Source organism: Chiloscyllium plagiosum, chromosome 16 (genome assembly GCF_004010195.1).
Source record: "Chiloscyllium plagiosum isolate BGI_BamShark_2017 chromosome 16, ASM401019v2, whole genome shotgun sequence".
Lineage (NCBI taxonomy): Eukaryota > Metazoa > Chordata > Chondrichthyes > Orectolobiformes > Hemiscylliidae > Chiloscyllium > Chiloscyllium plagiosum.
Genome location: NC_057725.1, coordinates 40,410,714 through 40,428,771, shown reverse-complemented (window position 1 = coordinate 40,428,771; position 18,058 = coordinate 40,410,714). Strand labels below are relative to the sequence as shown.

General features: G+C 38.1%; 1 protein-coding gene across 3 annotated transcripts in view; it reads left to right on the top strand.

Moving 5' to 3' along the window:
- The window catches only part of sbf2 (SET binding factor 2), a 582,458-nt gene that overhangs the window by 467,379 nt on the left and 97,021 nt on the right, over nt 1-18,058 (top strand). For all 3 annotated transcript variants that reach the window (XM_043705903.1, XM_043705905.1, XM_043705904.1), the window contains exons 21-24: nt 150-223; nt 8,086-8,281; nt 13,411-13,538; nt 16,347-16,522. In XM_043705903.1, coding sequence (XP_043561838.1) covers nt 150-223; nt 8,086-8,281; nt 13,411-13,538; nt 16,347-16,522 — 574 coding nt within the window. The remainder of the gene's footprint in view (nt 1-149; nt 224-8,085; nt 8,282-13,410; nt 13,539-16,346; nt 16,523-18,058) is intronic.

The window sequence follows — 18,058 nt, the reverse complement described above, 5'->3', positions numbered from 1 at the left end:
ACTAGTTCAGGAAGCAGCAGGCAGGTAATGGGAAGATTCCCCCTCCCCCTCTAAAAGAAGCCAGAGTTGAATACGCGGGTTTGTAGTGATCAGGTTTTAATGTCAGACTATGATAATACTACTAAGGGAGTTTTTATTATTTATTTAAGGGATTGTGGCTATGCATATTGAGACTCTTGAGGCTGTGCACCGGGAAAGCAGGAGGCTTCCACCAATACAGAAGGTAAATATAAATACTCTTTTCAGATAGCAAACTATTATCCTTACACTGCATATATGGAACAAGTTTACTAAAATGACTCTGGATCCAGTGTAGTTTGCACTGTGATCAGTTAATCTGACGACAATTTATGACAACTAGAGTCATAGAGATGTACAGCAAGGAAATAGACCCTTTGGTCCAACCTATCCATGCCAACCAGATATCCCAACCTAATCTCGTCCCATTTGCCAGTACTTGGCCCATATCCTTCTAAACCCTTCCTATTCATATACCTATCCAGGTGCCTTTTAAATACTGTAATTGTACCAGCCTCCGCCACTTCTGGCAGCTCATTCCAAACACGCACCACCCTCTGTGTGAGAAAAGCTACCCCTTCAGTCCCTTTTGTATCTTTCCCCTCTCACCCTGAACCTATACCTTTTAGTTCTGGACTGCCCCATCCCAGGGAAAAGACCTAGTCTATTTATCCTATCCATGTCCCTCATGATTTTATAAACCATTATAAGGTCACCCATCAGCCTCAGGTGCCAAGCCTATTCAGCTTCTCCCTATAGCTCAAACCCTTCAACCCTGGCAACATCCTTGTAAATCTTTTCCGAACCCTTTCCAGTTTCACAACATCCTTCTGCTAGGAAGGAGACCAGAACTGCATGCAATATTCCAAATGTGGCCTACCTAATGTCCTGTACAGCCGCAGTATGGCCACCCAACTCTTGTACTCAATACTCTAACCAATAAAGGGAAGCATACACTTTCTTCGCTATCCTATCTACCTGTGACTCTACTTTCTCAGAACTATGAACCTGCACTTCAAAGTCACTTTGTTCAGCAACGCCCCACTCCCCCCAGGACCTTACCATTAAATGTACAAGTCCTGCTCTGATTTGCTTTTCCAAAATCAGCACCTCACATTTATCTAAATTAAACTCCATCTGGCGCTTCTCAGCCAGATCAAGATCCATCTGATCAAGATCCTGTTGTACTCTGAGGTAGCCTCCTTCGCTGTCCACTACTCATCTAATTTTGGTGTCATCTGCAAACTTACTAACTATACCTGTTACGCTCACATCCAAATCATTTATATAACTGATAAAAAGTAGTGGAGCCAGCACCGATCTTGTGGCACACCACTGGTTACAGGCCTCCAGTCTGAAAAGCAACCCTCCACTACCACTGTTCTACCTTTGAGCCAATTTTGTATCCAAAGGGCTAGTTCTCCCTGTATTCCATGAGATCTAACCTTGTCGAACACCTTTCTGAAATCCGTAACGATCACGTCCACCACTCTGCCCTCATCAATCCTTTGTTACTTCTTCAAAAAACTCCAATCAAGTTTGTGAGACAAGATTTCCCATGCACAAAGCCATGCTGACTATCCCTAATCATTCCTTGTCTTTTCAAATACCTGTAAATCCTGTTCAGGGAAATTTTCCTTTCTTTAGCTGTCAAAATCATTGACTTATGTTTCCTATGCCTTCTGTCCTTGTGACATCTTAATTTTGTTCTTATTATTTCTCTTGCTCCTTTTTTTTTAAATCGTAGTTTTATTTAGTCCTTGTGCTTTAACTTCCTTATTATTTGCTTTCTTCTTTCCTTTCAGATTGGTGCAAGTAAATAGGGCCTTGAGAGTAATCTCCACTTTTCATTAATCATTGCAGCACCAATTGGTCTGATGGACTGCAAAAGAATATCTTCTGCTAGTCATGATCCAAATATTAGGGTGCCAGACTAGTGAAAGTTTTGATTTGCTGCTGTAGGTCATATTAAATTCAGCATGTTATAGTCAAACTTTCTTACCTTATAAATTGTTTCAGTCTTAAAACTGTTTTATTAATTACAATTTAAAATGTAATTCTGCCACATAAATACTGTTTAAAATTATATTTTTCAATTTTAAACAAAACACTCAAGGAGCAGGTTATCATTTTATGTTGTCATAGACCAATAATTGGTAAACATTATATGAGCAAAGTGACCAAGTACTGCTTTGTTGCATTGTTATTGGCCTGTTAAAGATTTATTCCCTCTTTGCTCAGATATCAAAGATACAATATCTCAAAAAACTGGGTACCAAATTTTAAAAGTTGTTCCAATAATATTGGCTGAATGAACTGCAATGTCAAATGGAAAAATGCTAATAATGTTGCCATGTAATTGTTTGCATTGTTATTTGGATGGACATCTGGGAAAAGTTGATGAGATTATATCTCTTAAAAACTCAGGTTGGTTTAATTTAATTATAAAACAATAGCATGACTTTCATCAACACATTGCACCTCTTTAGAGCTCCTCTGTCTCTCATTCAAACAAAACCAGGACATTGGGGGAAGTAAGGGAGGAGATTGTTGGGGCCTTGACAGAGATCTTTGTATCCTCTTTCGCCACAGGCGAGGTGCCAGAAGACTGGAGAATAGCCAATGTTGCTCCGTTGTTTAACAAGGGCAACAGGGGATAATTCAGGAAATTGTTGGCCGGTAAGCCTTACATCAGTGGTAGGAAAATTATTGGCGAAGATTTTTAGGGACAGGATTTACTCATATTTAGAATAAAATTGAATTATTAGGGTAGTCAGCATGGCTTTGTGCGGGCGAATGTCTTGTTTCAAATTTGATGGAGTTCTTTTTTTGAAAGAAAATGACGAAAATGATTAATAAAGATAGGACAGTGGATGTTGTCTACATGGACTTTACGAAAGCACCTCATGCTATGCTGGATCAGAAAATTTAAGTCACATGAGATCCACGGTGAGTTGATAAATTAGATACAAAATTGGCATCGTCATAGGAGACAGAGGTTGGTGTGGAGGGATGTTTTTCTGACTTGATGTCTGAGCAGTGGTGTTCTGTAAGGTTCAGTGCGGAGACCTCTGTTGTTTGTAATATATGTAAATGGTTTGAATGAAAATGTAGGTCTTCTAATTACTACATTTGGAGATGACATGAAAATTGGTGAAGTTGTGGATAATGAGGAAGGTTGTCAAAGGATACAGTAAGATGTAGATCAGTTAGAAAAATGAATGGAGAAATATCAGATGGAGTTTCATCAGGACAAGTGTGAGATGATCCATTTTGGGAAGTCCAAATGGAACAGGAAAATAGCGGGATTTTGGGGTGCGAGTTCATGGTTCCCTGAAAATAGCAACACATGGATAAGGTGGACAGGCAGCATATGGCGTTCATTGTTCCAACAGGGGTTTACCAGGATGTTGTCTGGTTTGGAATGCTTAAGCTATGAGAAAAGGTTGGATAAACTGGACTGTTTTCACGAATGCCTCGAAGGATAAGGAGCGATTTGATATAGAATATCGTATATAGTATATAGAATTATGAGAGGTATGATAGCATGGATAGTCAGTGTCTTTTTCCCAGGGTGAAAATATCAAATAGCAGGGGCATAGGTTTAAGGTGAGAGGGAGAAAGTTTGAAAGAGATATGAGAGGCAAGTTTTTTTCTAACCCAGTGGGTAGTAGATGCCTGGAACACACTGCCAGGAAGGTGGTAGAAACAAATACAATGCAAAAGAAACGTTTAAGAGGCATTCAGACAGACGCATGAACAGACAGGGAATAGAGGGATATGAACCATATGTAGACAGATTAGATTAGTTCAGAATGGCATCGTGGTTGCACAGATGTGGGAGGCTCAAGAGACTGTTTGTGCTATACTGTTCTATATTCTAAAATTGTCTTCCAGAAATGTTTTTACAATGGGTGTTTTGCCATTGAAACTATATTCAAGACAAAATGTAGAACCACTGTATAAATACCTTCTTATAAATAACTGCACTTTATTATGGCAATGCACATAAAATCAAAAAATTCGAAATCTTTTAAATTGAATAATGGGCAAATCCCACTCATGTAACAAACACAGATTGGTGTGGAATATTATGAGCCTGTGCCTAACCTGGAGAAAACTACAAAGCTAAACTGTAACCAATGATTGACAAAAACACTTTACTGAGAGAGTGGCAGAAAAGCCATGGACTCCATAATACAAAAGAATGTCAACTGAAATTAAAGTTTAAGTGAACATGAAGAAAGACAAAAGACAAGCTCAACTCATATCCAAGACCCAAAAACAAGAGTTAATTTTTATTTTATTTGTAAAGTGTTTTAACATGCAAGTAAATAGGCAGCATGGAGACTGATCTGGCGAATTGGCCTCCCCACTGACTGTTTTAAATTTAACAATGTAGGCCAGTTCAAAAGGGGAGAAAGAAGTTAACCAATAGTCTTGCATCTTGGCATCATTATTCCACTCTAAATCTACTTTGAAGGGAAATTAGACTGCCATATTGAAGACTGTTTTAAAGGAGAGGTGATGCAGCATCTTACAATGAAGTGTTATCAGTTGTCATACAAGTTGCTGCCTAAAGATAGTGAAGGTTGTATTTTTTGTGCTACAAGGTACGTTGACTAGCCATGACCAAGGAAGAACAATTATTTATCATTGTTAAATACATACATTATGAATAATCTGAGACTTGATGTTAAAGTTACATGCCAAAAACTGACAAGATTGAAAAATTAGTCAATTCCTTTGATTACACTTGACAGACCTTCCAGTCAACGAGCAACTTACTCTGTTCGCCTTAATTCTAAATCCTGCATAAGAAACAAAAGTTTTCTGTAACTTACAAGTATTAAAATTCAACTGGGGTAATTTATGAATTACTTTCAGAGCCAGTGTAAATAAAAGTTCTAATACCTGACAGAGGGCTGGCATAAAACAAGAAAAAATATTGACTACCATCTGAAATCAAAACTGAAACGTGATGAAGCAGCCGCTGATCCTGTAAAATGCAAAGTTAACGCTGCTAGATCCATTGGAAGGTGAAATTATTTATAGCAACTGAGTAGAAAGAAGAACAATTTAAAAGCTGCTCCCTCAGGAAGTTAACCTGTATATAACGTCTAAACAAATAAGGACTTCTGACTCAATGTTGCTGGAAGATAATCAAGTAAAGGAATGACTAACAATGTTCAAAATGAATATCAAAGACTGGTAGAAAATGGCTGAGGAGATAAAGCTGCAGACTACAAAGAAACAAATAATTTCAGAAAGATGTGTCTGAATAATGTACTGTACAAGAACAAGAGAAATTAAAATAAAGCAGTAAAGGTGAACTTTTTAAGCAAACCTGCATGTTCCTGTTCAATGGCATGCTGACCCTAAAGCATTTCAATGAAAACAGCAGATTACCTTCTAGCATTTAGCCAGAGGGGCAACTAGCCCATGGAATATTAATGGGGGAGAAAAGCTTCATTGTAATCATATTACAGGCAAAGAAAATTGATACTACTTACTGTGGCCCAGATAATAGTCCATGTTCCAAATATCATGTCATTAAGTGGATATACTTTTTCACTTTTAGGAGTCTGACTGTTTTTCTCCAAAAATGTAGCTGGAGTTCACTGTAGATCCAAATGCAATTTTGGAGAATTACGAGACATTGTGATGTTGAAATTCATGGTTTGAATTTGTTAATTCACCAAGAATTCAGCAACAATTCAGAAACAATTGGAAAATTTCTAAGACTTATACGGTCAGTTTGAAAGCAACTAAACCAATGTGGTGGAAGTTTTCTAAAATCTGGTTATTGTGCAGAAGAACCATTGTAGTGGATGTGCTCTTTGCAAATCTATTTTAAATAGAATTAAACAAGTTTTAATCTGCAAACTTTTGAGACAGCAATAGTTAAATTGTCAAAAAAAGCTTGTTTGCATGAAAATGCAAAAACAATTATGTCTGAAACCTTAACGAGTGATAATGTGTCTCAAATAGTGAAATGGAGCTCCCATATGTCTTTATATACAAACTATATTGTTTGGACCTGATGAGAGTTACTGAGTCTTCATTCAACACAACTTCTATTAAAGTTAACATAAAAACTATTGAATGGAACCCAAGAAATTTCAATTGGCCCTGATTTCAAAGACACCATGAAGCACATTTACAAGTCACTTTAGGTAATACTGTGGATCATTTAACAAAAATCTATTATTTCTCATCTAACATTAATAAAGTGGGGAAATCATCAGAAATGATACATGTGAACTTTATGGAGCATGTACTGGAAGTGTACAACTATTACTGTTACAAATGGATATCCTAAATGTGGAGAAATTTGTGCATTAGAAGTTCATGGCAACTGCCAATCCAAAAGCTTCACTGAAACTTTCTTCAACTACAAGAACCCTGCAAACTACCATATAAGTCACAGGTGTTGGCTCATTCCGAAGGAGTTCAATAGATGTGTGCATAACTTTCCAAAGTGTCTTGGAAAATTCCAAAGCTTACTTAGCAAATTATAATATATATGTTGAAGAGAAGGGGGACCTTAACTGGGCAAATCCATTTCAACCAAGTACCAAATTCATGTGTATGTGTTAGATCTATTATATATATAATATTTACTAAAATTAATCTCTACTGTATAAATAGCCTGCACAACTGAACCTTGCAAATTCTACCAATTTCTACAATATAACAGAAGAATTGAACTGAAAAAAAATTAACTATTATAGAAGAGACTTCATATTTGAGATTTGATCGTAGCACTAATAAATGCTTATCCAAAATTAAACCTAATTACATTTCACTCACAAATCTGTATAGTTAGACAATGATGATGCAATGATTTTTCAACCTTGCTATGGAACTGTTGATGTCATCAACTTAACATTTCGAGAAACAATGTCTGCTGAAAGTTATGCTGTTAAATTTTTCAAAAATCCCTGGAAAGTGAAAATTTCCAAGATGTCAGTTCTGAATAGAAAGTAAATGGTGTAATTGGACACATTCTCACGCTCCTAAAAGGAGGATTTTTTAAAAATAAAGATCTCATGTTGAACAGACTTCAAGGTCACAGATGTTGTCTATACCTTATACCTACATGCAGGAAAAGACTGGAAATACAAACTTGTAAATGGTTTTGTAAAAAACCTGGTGAAAGAAGAAAGGATATAGCGAAGGTGGAAAATGATCCATCAGAGACAAATATGAGGTTGATATTTAAAAGTAATAAATCCGTAATGAGAAAATAAAGTAAAGTAAAGAAGTGAAAAACCAAGTGCTAAAACGGAAACAGTAATGGAGAATAGTGCTCCATCGATAAACAAGAATAAAGATTCATTAATAATAGATAAACTTGAGTTTTAATTTTAAAAGCAAAATCTTGAAGATTAAGTTGTTTAAAGTAACAAAATAGTGGTGAATTGATTAGCTTGGCTCAACCAGTTTATGCTGCATGTAATTGTGCAGTGTACTAAATAAAAATAAGTCATTGTGAGAACTTAAAGGTTAAGATTTTCAGTTGGTGATTTACCTAAAAAGAAAGCCTGAAATACCAGGAATTGTTCACCAGCACTACGTGGACCATAAAGCAGTCACAGCTGGGTAACTTGACCAGAGTGTGTAGAAGTCTGTGAAATTCTCACATCCTGTGTACAGTGCAGTGTGACAGAATTGGCAAATCAACTGGAGCTGAAGACCTGCTGCCAAGGACTGCTGACTAGGTACTACTGCACTTTGTATCTAACTTGCTGTGTGAAAGGGTGATCATATCCTTTTGTACTAAAATAAACATATCTCTTGTTGTTTCATAATGCTGTCAAATTTTCCTGATGAATGTTGTATGTTGATGTTTATCATCAACTTGATGCCTTGAGTATGAATTTAATTTCCTTTGGTTAGGAAAACTCTTCCTTAATTGTAACCAAATGTATTCTCTAAACCAAAAAAATACAGAAATGATAAGAATCAAATATGTTTTGTCATCCTTACATAAGTCAATAGAAGGTCTCTAAAAGTATGTTATTTATATATTCATTATAGTTTATTTTTCTAAAACTTCTATAGCCCAAAATTCTCCGGCCAGCTTTGCTACCTGGTGAAGAGTTTGTTGCTGAGGAATTGCGTGTTGTTCTGGACTCAGATGGTCGAGAGGAGGCGTCTGGAGGAACACTTGGTGGACCACACATTCTGCCTGCAGAGGGGGCCTTATTTCTAACCACATACAGAATTATTTTCAAGGGTACACCACATGATCCCTTGGGTAACTTTTTTAAAAATCATTCTTTACAGTTATAACGTTAAGAATTTAACATATGCACTTAATTATAAAATTTTGCATTTATGATGCAAAACTGTTTCTAGCCAATGAGTAAAGCATTTGGCAGATTTTCACCAATTTCTTGGGACTTGAATGTTCTTGCAATTATAATTTAACAATTGAACAATAAATCAAGATACACAGCACCTTAATTCTTCAGGGTTATCAGGTTCATGTTGACTTATGTCACAAGTGCTGAATTGTCTTCTAGTGTCACATCACTCATAAACTTGATTATTCTATTTTGATCTTTTAAGTAGTAGAGAAATATTCCATTTTACACTTTGAAAATCACTAGACAGTCATCTTATCAAGATTACTTCTACACTACAACATAACTAATTGTGAAAGCGTCTATATAACACACTTGGAGAGGCAATTTTTCCCACACAGAGGGTAGTTTGTATCTGGAATGAACTGCCAGAGGAAGTGGTAGATGCAGGTACAGTTACAATATTGAAAAGACATTTGGACAGCTACATGAAAAGGAATATTTAGAGGGATATGGGCAATATGCAGGCAAATGGGATGAGCTTAGTTTGGGAAACTTGGTTGGCGTGGACAAGCTGGACTGAAGGGTCTGTTTCCTGCTGTATAGTCTCTGACAGACAATTCTACTATCAGAAAGAACTGTTTTGACAGACTCTTTTCCTTGGCTGACGTCTTTTATCTATACAATCGACCTGGTGAAGGGTTTATTGGTGAGGGATTGCATATTGTTCTGGACTCAGATGGTAGAGAGGAAATTTGATAAACGTAAATAAAAATTACACCTGCAGCACCAAGATGTGGTACATGGAGGTATTTCTGTTTCAGAGAATAAAAATGGGCTGTTTCCTAACATCACAGTATTCTCATTATTCCTCTACATTCAAGTTAATATATAGCAGTCTATGGAAGTTTAACTTGATATCCAACATAGAAATGAAAGCAATGACCATTATTATTTGGGATATACTATTTTGTAAGTTTAAAGCTGTGAGTAGCATTCATCTTTAAAAAACACTGCCTTGTCATTAATTGCCTGCTCAGTGATACCTGCTTGAATGTACATTGCATATTGAGCCAGAATTGTACAGCATATTTTGCAAATTCTTGAAAAAAGTAATTTCAGAAACATGTAATAGAATGATTGGAAGGAGAAAAAAATACATTTATAAAGAGCTTTTCACAATTAGATTTCCCATTGTGATATTGCTTTCAGTGTTTATGTGTTAATGAGCCAGCAAAGTTGTGACCTATAGCCATGAGGAATCCAATTTGTGGAATGCAAAATGAGTGTGTGCAGCTATATTTCTCTGTAACTACCATTGGTGAACTTCTATAATAATTCTTCTAAGCAAACATATCTTGGGTTCAGTTTACATGAAAATCTATGTCATTTACCAGTCTTGTGTGAAAGGTAATTGTTTATAAGGAGATCAACACAAGAAAATGATGCCAAAGCATTTTTTTACACTAAAGAAATACTTTTGAAATGTAGTCACAGTCGCAATATAGGAAACATATTAGTGCATTTCAATACAGCTGGCTCCCACCACAAACAGCCACATTATATATGACTGCATAATCTGATTTTGTCATGTTGGTTGAGACTGTGTTTAAGTCTCCTGCTTCAGAATGGTGACATTTTTTACATCCATCTGAGGGTAGGAGGACATAGTTTAATGTCTCAAAGGCAGCACCTTCAAAACTGCAGCACTCCGTCTAAATTGTACTCAAGTGTAAGCAATGATTTTTATGTTCATATCTTGGAGTGGAGCTTTAATGTAAGGTGAGAAAAATTTTTCTCACATAGTGAATAGTTAGGATCTGGAATGCGCTGCCTGGAGGCAGGTTAACTTGAAGCATACATTAGATGATTATTTGAATAGAAACAACGTGCCATGGTTGCGGCAAAAATGCCGGGGGAGGGTGCAAAGTCATATGCTCATTCAGAGAGCCAGTACTGTCAAGAGGGTGGCACAGTGGCTCAATGGTTAGCACTCTCAGCACCAGGAGCTGGATTTAATTCCAGCCTCGGGTGACTTTATGGAGTTTCCACATTCTCCCTGTGTCTGTGTGGGGTTCCACTGAGTGTTCTGGTTTCCTCCCACAGTACAAAGATATGCAGGTTAGATGGATTGCCATGGGAAAGGCAGGTTTACAGGGATAGGGTGGAGTGGGTCTGGGTGGGATGCTCTTTAGAGAGTTGAAGTGGACTTAATAGGCTGAATGGCCTACTTCCATACTGTAGGGATTCTATAATTCTGTGAAGGATGGGCCAAATGGCAGCCTGTTGTGTCATAACAATTTTGTGATCCCTGCATTCTCAATCTTCTGATTCCGATGAGTGTGATGGCATCTTGATACATGATTTTATATATACATTCATTTTTGTGTTTATTTATTGTTGTTTATTTAGCAATACTATAAATAGAATGGACAAATCTAAATTAGTGAACATATTTGGGGTGGCACAGTGGCTCAGTGGTTAGCACTGCTGCCTCACAGCACCAGGGTCCCAGGTTCGATTCCAGCCTCAGGTGACTGCCTGTATGGAGTTTGCACATTCTCCCCGTGTCTGCGTGGGTTTCCTCCCATAGTCCAAAGATGTACCGGTCAGGTGAATTGGCTATGCTAAATTGCCCATAGTGTTAGGTGCATTAGTCGGAGGGAAATGGGTTTGTGTGGGTTACTCTTCGGAGGATCGGTGTGGACTGGTTGGGCCAAAAGGCCTATTTCCACACTGTAGGGAAGCTAATCTAAATTCATAGCTTCCAATGTGTTCATAAAAGGTGTCAGATCTCGCGGTGGGAGAGCACTTTGGTGACAGTGATCACAGCTGCCTCACATTTAGCATAGCCTTGGAAAGTGAAAGGAGCAATTACCGAGGGAAGATATTCAACTGGGGAAAAGGAAATTATGATGCTATCAGACAGGAGTTGGGAAGCATAGACTGGGAGCAATTGTTCCACAGAAAGGGCACAGCAGACATGTGGAGACTATTTAAGGAGCAGTTGTTGCGAGTGATGCACAAATTTGTCCCTCTGAGGCAGGTAAGAAGAGGTAAATTAAGGAACCTTGGATGATGAGAACAGAGGAACTTCTCGTCAAAAGGAAGAAGGCAGCTTATGTAAGGTGGAGGAAGCAAGGATCTAGCACAGCTTTAGAGGATTACAAGCTTGCTAGAAAGGAGCTCAGAAATGGACTGAGGAGAGCCAGGAGGGGGTACGAAAAAGGCTTGGCAAGAAGGATTAGGGAGAACCTAAAGGTGTTTACTCATACGTGAGGAATAAGAGAATGATCAGGGAGAAGGTAGGGCTGATCAGGGATAGCGGAGGGAACTTGTGCGTGGAGTCTGAGCAGATGGGGGAAGCCCCAAATGAGTTTTTTGCTTTGGTTTTCACCAAGGAAAGGGAATTTGTTATAAATGAAAACTTAGAGGAGCTGGGATACAGTCTTGACCAGATCAAGATTGATGAAGTTGATATGCTAGAAATTTTGGAAAACATGAAGATTGATAAGTCCCCAGGACCAGACCAGATTTATCCTAGGCTGCTCCGGACGCAAGAAAGGAGGTTGCTAGGCTGCTGGCGAGGATATTTGCCTCCTCACTCTCCATGGGAGTCGTACCAGAGGATTGGAAGGAGGCGAATGTTGTTCCTCTTTTCAAGAAGGGTAATAGGGAAATCGTTGGCAATTACAGACCAGTCAGTCTTACATCTGTGGTCAGCAAGGCTTTGGAAAGAATTCTGAGGGATAGGATTTATAACTATTTGGCAAAGCATAGTGTGATTAAAGGCAGTCAGCATGGCTTTGTGAGGGGCAGGTCATGCCTCACAAATCTTATTGAGTTCTTTGAGGAGGTGTCAAGACAGGTCGACCACGGTCGAGCAGTGGATGTGGTGTATACGGATTTCAGCAAGGCATTTGATAGGGTTCCCCATGGTAGGCTCATTCATAAAGTCAGGAAGTATGGAATACAAGGAGATTTAGCTATCTGGATTCAGAATTGGCTGGCTGGCTGACAGAAGGTTGTAGATGGAAAGTATTCTGCCTGGAGGACAGTGTTGAGTGGGGTCCCGCAGGGCTCTGTACTTGGGCCTCTGCTCTTTGTAGTTTTTATAAATGAGTTGGATGAGGAGGTTGAAGGGTGGGTTAGTAAATTTGCAGATGACACAAAGGTTGGAGGTGTCGTCGATAGTGTAGAGGGCTACTGCAGGCTGCAGCGCAACATAGACAGAATGCAGAGCTAGGCTGAGAAATGGCAGATGGAGTTCAACCTGGATAAATGCGAAGTGATGCATTTTGGAAGGTCGAACTCGAATGCTGAATATAGGATTAAAGACATGATTCTTGGCAGTGTGGAGGAACAGAGGGGTCTGGGTGTGCAAGTACATAGATCCCTCAAAGTTGGCACCCAAGTGGATGGGGTTGTTAAGAAAGCATGTGGTGTTTTGGCTTTCATCAACAGGGGGATAGAGTTTAAGAGCTGAGAGGTTTTGCTGCAGCTCTACAAGTCCCTGGTGAGATCACACTTGGAATATTGTGTCCACTTATGGTCGCCCTACTATAGGAAAGATACAGAGGCTTTGGAGAGGGTGCAAAGAAGGTTTACCAGGATGCTGCCTGGACTCGAGGGCTTGCTTTATGAAGAAAGGTTGAATAAGCTCGGACTTTTCTCTCTGGAAAGGAGGAAGAGAGGAGACCTGATAGAGATGTACAAAATAATGAGAGGAATAGACAGAGTCAATAGCCAGAGACTTTTCCCCAGGGCAGGATTGACTGGTACGAGAAGTCATTGTTTGAAGATATTCGTAGGAAGCTATAAAGGAGACTTCAGAGGTAGGTTTTTTACACAGAGTTGTGAATGCATGGAATGCGTTACCAGCGGTGGTGGTGGAAGTAGAGTCATTGGGGACATTTAAGCGACTGCTGGACATGCACATGGATAGCAGTGAGTTGAGGGGTGCGTAGGTTGTTACTATATTTTACATTAGGATTAAATCTCAGGACAACATCATGGGCCAAAGGGCTGTTCTGTGCTGTACTTTTCTATGTTCTATAAAAGTTGTTTTTGTTTTGTACAGTGGGTGAGCAAACAGTAGTTCGGAGTTTTCCCATTGCATCAATGACAAAGGAGAAAAAGATAAGCATACAAAATCAGCTTCAACAAAATATGCAAGAAGGACTACAGATTCGATCAGCAACCTTTCAGGTATACTTTACCACAGATTCATAAAATAGATACTGCACAGAAAGGGCTATTTGGGCTGTGGAGTCTGTATACTTTCTACATAGCTATGAATCCCACTCCCATTCTCTCCCCCAGTACATAATTTTATTCCCTTTTTTATCCAATTTTACTTTTGAAAACAAATTTCCCATAAGATTTCATATTGTAATGTGTTTAAAAAAAAACCTTTCCCTTGTATCACTTTTCATTCTTTTGATGTTCTTTTTAAATCTGTATCTCCTGGATCTCCAGCATTCCACCAGTAGGAACATTTCCTATGTGAGCGAAACTGATTGTACAACATTTCCTGATAATTTTCTACACTTCTATAGAATGTCCCCTCCATCTTCTCTTAAATAAACTCCAATCTCTCAGTTGACCTTCCTACTTTCAATGATTTGTGCACAGAAAGTTCCAGATCTCTGCTCTACCACACCTTTCAAAGTGATGCCCTTTATTTGACATTGACCTTACTTGTTTTCTTATCAGAATTATTACTTCATACTTCTCAGCATTAAATTATACCTTAGTGAGTTTTGAGAAGATTTGTAGCTCAGGTTGAGGTTTTTGGATGCAGGTTTGCTCGCTGAGCAGAAAGGTTCATTTCCAGACATTTTGTTACCTTACTAGGTAACATCTTCAGTGGACCTCATGCAAAGCAATGCTGAAAATTCCTGCTTTGTATTTATATGTTTGGGTTTCTTTGGGTTGGTGATGTTATTTCCTGTGGTGGTCACTTCCTGTTCATTTTCTCAGGAGGTAGTAGATGGGGTCTAACTCGATGTGTTTGTTGATATCAACCCGAAGAAACCCAAACATATAAATAGAAAGCAGGAATTTTCAGCATTGCTTCGCATGAGGTCCACTGGAGATATTACCTAGTAAGGTAACGAAACGTCTGGAAATGAACCTTTCAGCTCAGTGAGCAAACCTACATCCTTAAATTGTATCTGCCATATATATGCCCATTCCACCAACTTGTCTATATTATGCTGAAGTCTGTCATCAACCTTCCCACAGCTCCATGTTTTATGCCATCAGCAGAGTTTGAAATTTTACCCTGTGAATCCAAGTCAAAGTAATTAATCTAGATGATGTTATGGATTAGACCGGGCCACTAAAAACATTCTTAACCAGGTGGCCCAGACCATATCTTTGCAATTTGTTTTGGTAAGTGTACAGTGAAAATTACCCAGAGTAAGTTAGCGAGGTTGAAGACTAGTTTTAAAAACAGACAGATTTATTTACAACATTACACAATGGAACACAACAAACAGAATAAAGAATCCCTAGAGAGCTCAGTCTACCCAAACTAGACTTAATTATGCTGTTCCGAATATACACACCAGTCCCAATAAGCAAACCCCCTTAAAACATAGTTTAAAAGAAAATGGAACCGATGCCGACAGGTTGAAGTTAGAAGGGCAGAAAGAAAGAGAGCCAGTTCACTGCTGAACTTCCAACTAGTTCTGGACTGAACTGCTCAGCTAGGGAGCTGACCACTCACCTTCCATTATACAAGTTACTTATAAAATATGACTGCTTTGGCCTGAAGTCTCATCTGTTTACATATAAACAAAAGACCTCTCAAAATCCTTTGCATCTCTGTACCAAACTAGTCTAATCGGAGCCCATCCTGTTTACGACCCTCTGCAAAAAAATCAAGGACACAGTATCTTTGAGAAAAGGAACAGCTTTTAGAAAAAAGGGACCAGCTTTGTGACAATGAAGATGAACAAGGTCCCAGTTCTGACAATTGGGTGAGCCACTCAAGTGTAATCGATGAAGGATGGAACTGGAATCAATCTTAACACACAATTTTCCAAATTGCATATTACAAGGAATCACTTGCTAACCCAACAACCACAATTTGTTTCTTTCTGTTTATGGACTCACAAGTGAATCCAAAATTCAAACCCACTACCTGCATACAATGAAACAAATTTATTATACAATTACCAAATACTATTGCCTTCAGTCTGAAAAGTAAATATACACACGTACTCTCCATTTCCTGTCACTCAGCCAACTTTACATCCATTTTGCTATTTCCCCTTTTATTCCATATGCTTTGGCTTTGCTGACAAACCTGTAATGTGACACAATATTAAAGGTCTTTTAGAAGTTAATATGATCATATGAACCTCTGTGAACAATCTCCCTATTCTTACCAAAAAATGTAATCAATTAGTTAAGCAACTTGTCTTTACTGTGCTATTGTTACTAATTTTAAAAAAAAATTCAAGTTGCTTACTCAGTACCTTAGTCATGCCTTCTACTTCCACAGTCTCCTTTTCGAACCATATTACCACGAGCTCTTTTTTGATCATGCAGAGGAGTGCTTTTATGTTTGTTGACGTTTTCTTTTCGCGGTTTGAACTTTTTAAATGGACCCTATTTCTCACTTGTATTAACAAGCTGGCACTTGTCTTGCTACTTTTTCTACTTTGTGTTCTCTATCTCTTTTATTATTTCAGGGAACTCTGCATTTGGTTGTCTTTCCTTTCTCGCTTTTGGAGATAATGCTTTGACTGTACTTTAGTGATCATGTCATTAAAGGCAGCCTCTTGTTAGTTATAGTTTTGCTTCTCAATGTTTGTTTTTCCAACCTACCCAGAGCAGGTCTACTCTCAACCCCTGAAATTAATCGTCCTCCAACATAACATTGTTATTCTAGATTACTCCTTGTATATTAATGTTTTGATGTTAATCCTTTAAAAAGTGGTGCACAGGTTTATTCTGATATTCTAGTACCAAACAGTAAAATACCTACCCTATTTATTGTTACAGATCATTAAAGTAGCATTTGATGAAGAAGTGACCTCTGAGATGGTGGAGATCTTCAAAAAGCACATAATGAAGTTTCGGTATCCACAGTCAGTCTTCAGCACTTTTGCTTTTGCTGCAGGTCAAAATGCACCCCAGATAATTTTGCCAAAACAGAAAGAAAAGAATACTTCTTTTCGGTAAGTTTAAGAAAGTAGTTGAATTATAAGGTCACTATCCTAATTAAAGCCTCAAAGATGTTAATGTTAACATAACTTTAATGCTAATCATAATTTTGTGATCATGGCTGTGATTTGTTAGAATAGAAATGGTAATAAGGAAAAGTTGCTTTGTTCTTCTATATTTACTCATGGGAACTATTGTGTTGTATTTCTACATTAAGCTTGGAAGGTGTAGCATTTTAAAACAAATTGAAATGAGAAATTAGCAAACTATTTTCACCATATACAATGCTCCGTATAGCAGTTGACTTGCATTTAAGCATTGTCTAGATTGACCACAATTCCTTAATATGAACCTTTATTAACAAAGTGGCCTTTAATATAAGGTTGTAAGCAATTAGTTAAATTTTAGTAAAGCTTTTAAAATGATGTTTCAGCAACCAAGAGCACAATCAAGCTTTAGGTTGCAGGTTAGATTAGTAATTCTATTAACTTTGTAATCTTGACTATACCACCATGGGGTGTCAATTGGAGACAAGTGCTTACCTGAGCAAGAAGAAAAATAAGCCAGGTTTATCAGTGTTCCACTTGGAATAGCCTTCCAGGCCAGTATAAAAGCAGGTTTGCAAAAATCTTGGAGTTACAGGAGTTGTTTCATAAATAAGAAAAATGCAGAGTAACATGAGAAATTACCTGTGTTTTCAGCAAATGCATATTAGCAAACCAAATTGAAAATTCATATTTAAAATGGGAGTTTGGCAACAATACATGTAGGGTGGAATCTTCTGCTCCTGGTGGTGGTGAGCTTGGAGTTAGGATGGGTACTTAATTAGATAGGGTGTTGTCTTACCTACAGTCCACTAAATTCCTGCCTCTGTTAGAATCGAAATTGCAGGTGGGAACATCCAGGATAAATATTCCCATACCACTAGTAATTGAGCCCTTAAATGGTCAGTTAATGTTCACTAATGGCCTCAGCCTACTGTTACTAGGATTATTCCAACTGCAGGAGGGTCTGTCGTCATGTAACATGCAGGACGGATATAACCCAAGAGGCAGCTTATCACCTGAGATGATGAGGATTTCCCCATTGAATGCTGGTGTGTCGAAGCTTAGAAAGCCTATCAAAATTAGTTAATTATTTATGTTAATTTTTTAAACCTTTCAGGAATTATTTTTCAAGCAGAAAATATTTCTTTTTTTAGCTGTGCTCCTATTTAGAGTGGTGAACATTTTGACTTTAAACAAAACCTTCCATCTATTTTGTACTTTCAACCACCTTTACCTTTGTTATGTGAATTGCAACTTCTTTTGTTTAATTGCAGCACTGTTTAGCAGTTTTATTGGATTAGATTAGATTAGATTACTTGCAGTGTGGAAATAGGCCCTACAGGTCTGCGCCGTTGCACAACCCACCCAGAACCATTCCCCTACATTTACCCCACCACCTAACACTATGGGCAATTTAGCATGGCCAATTTACCTAACCTGTGGAAGGAAACCGGAGCACCCGGAGGAAACCCACGCAGACACAGAGAATTGAACCTGGGTCTC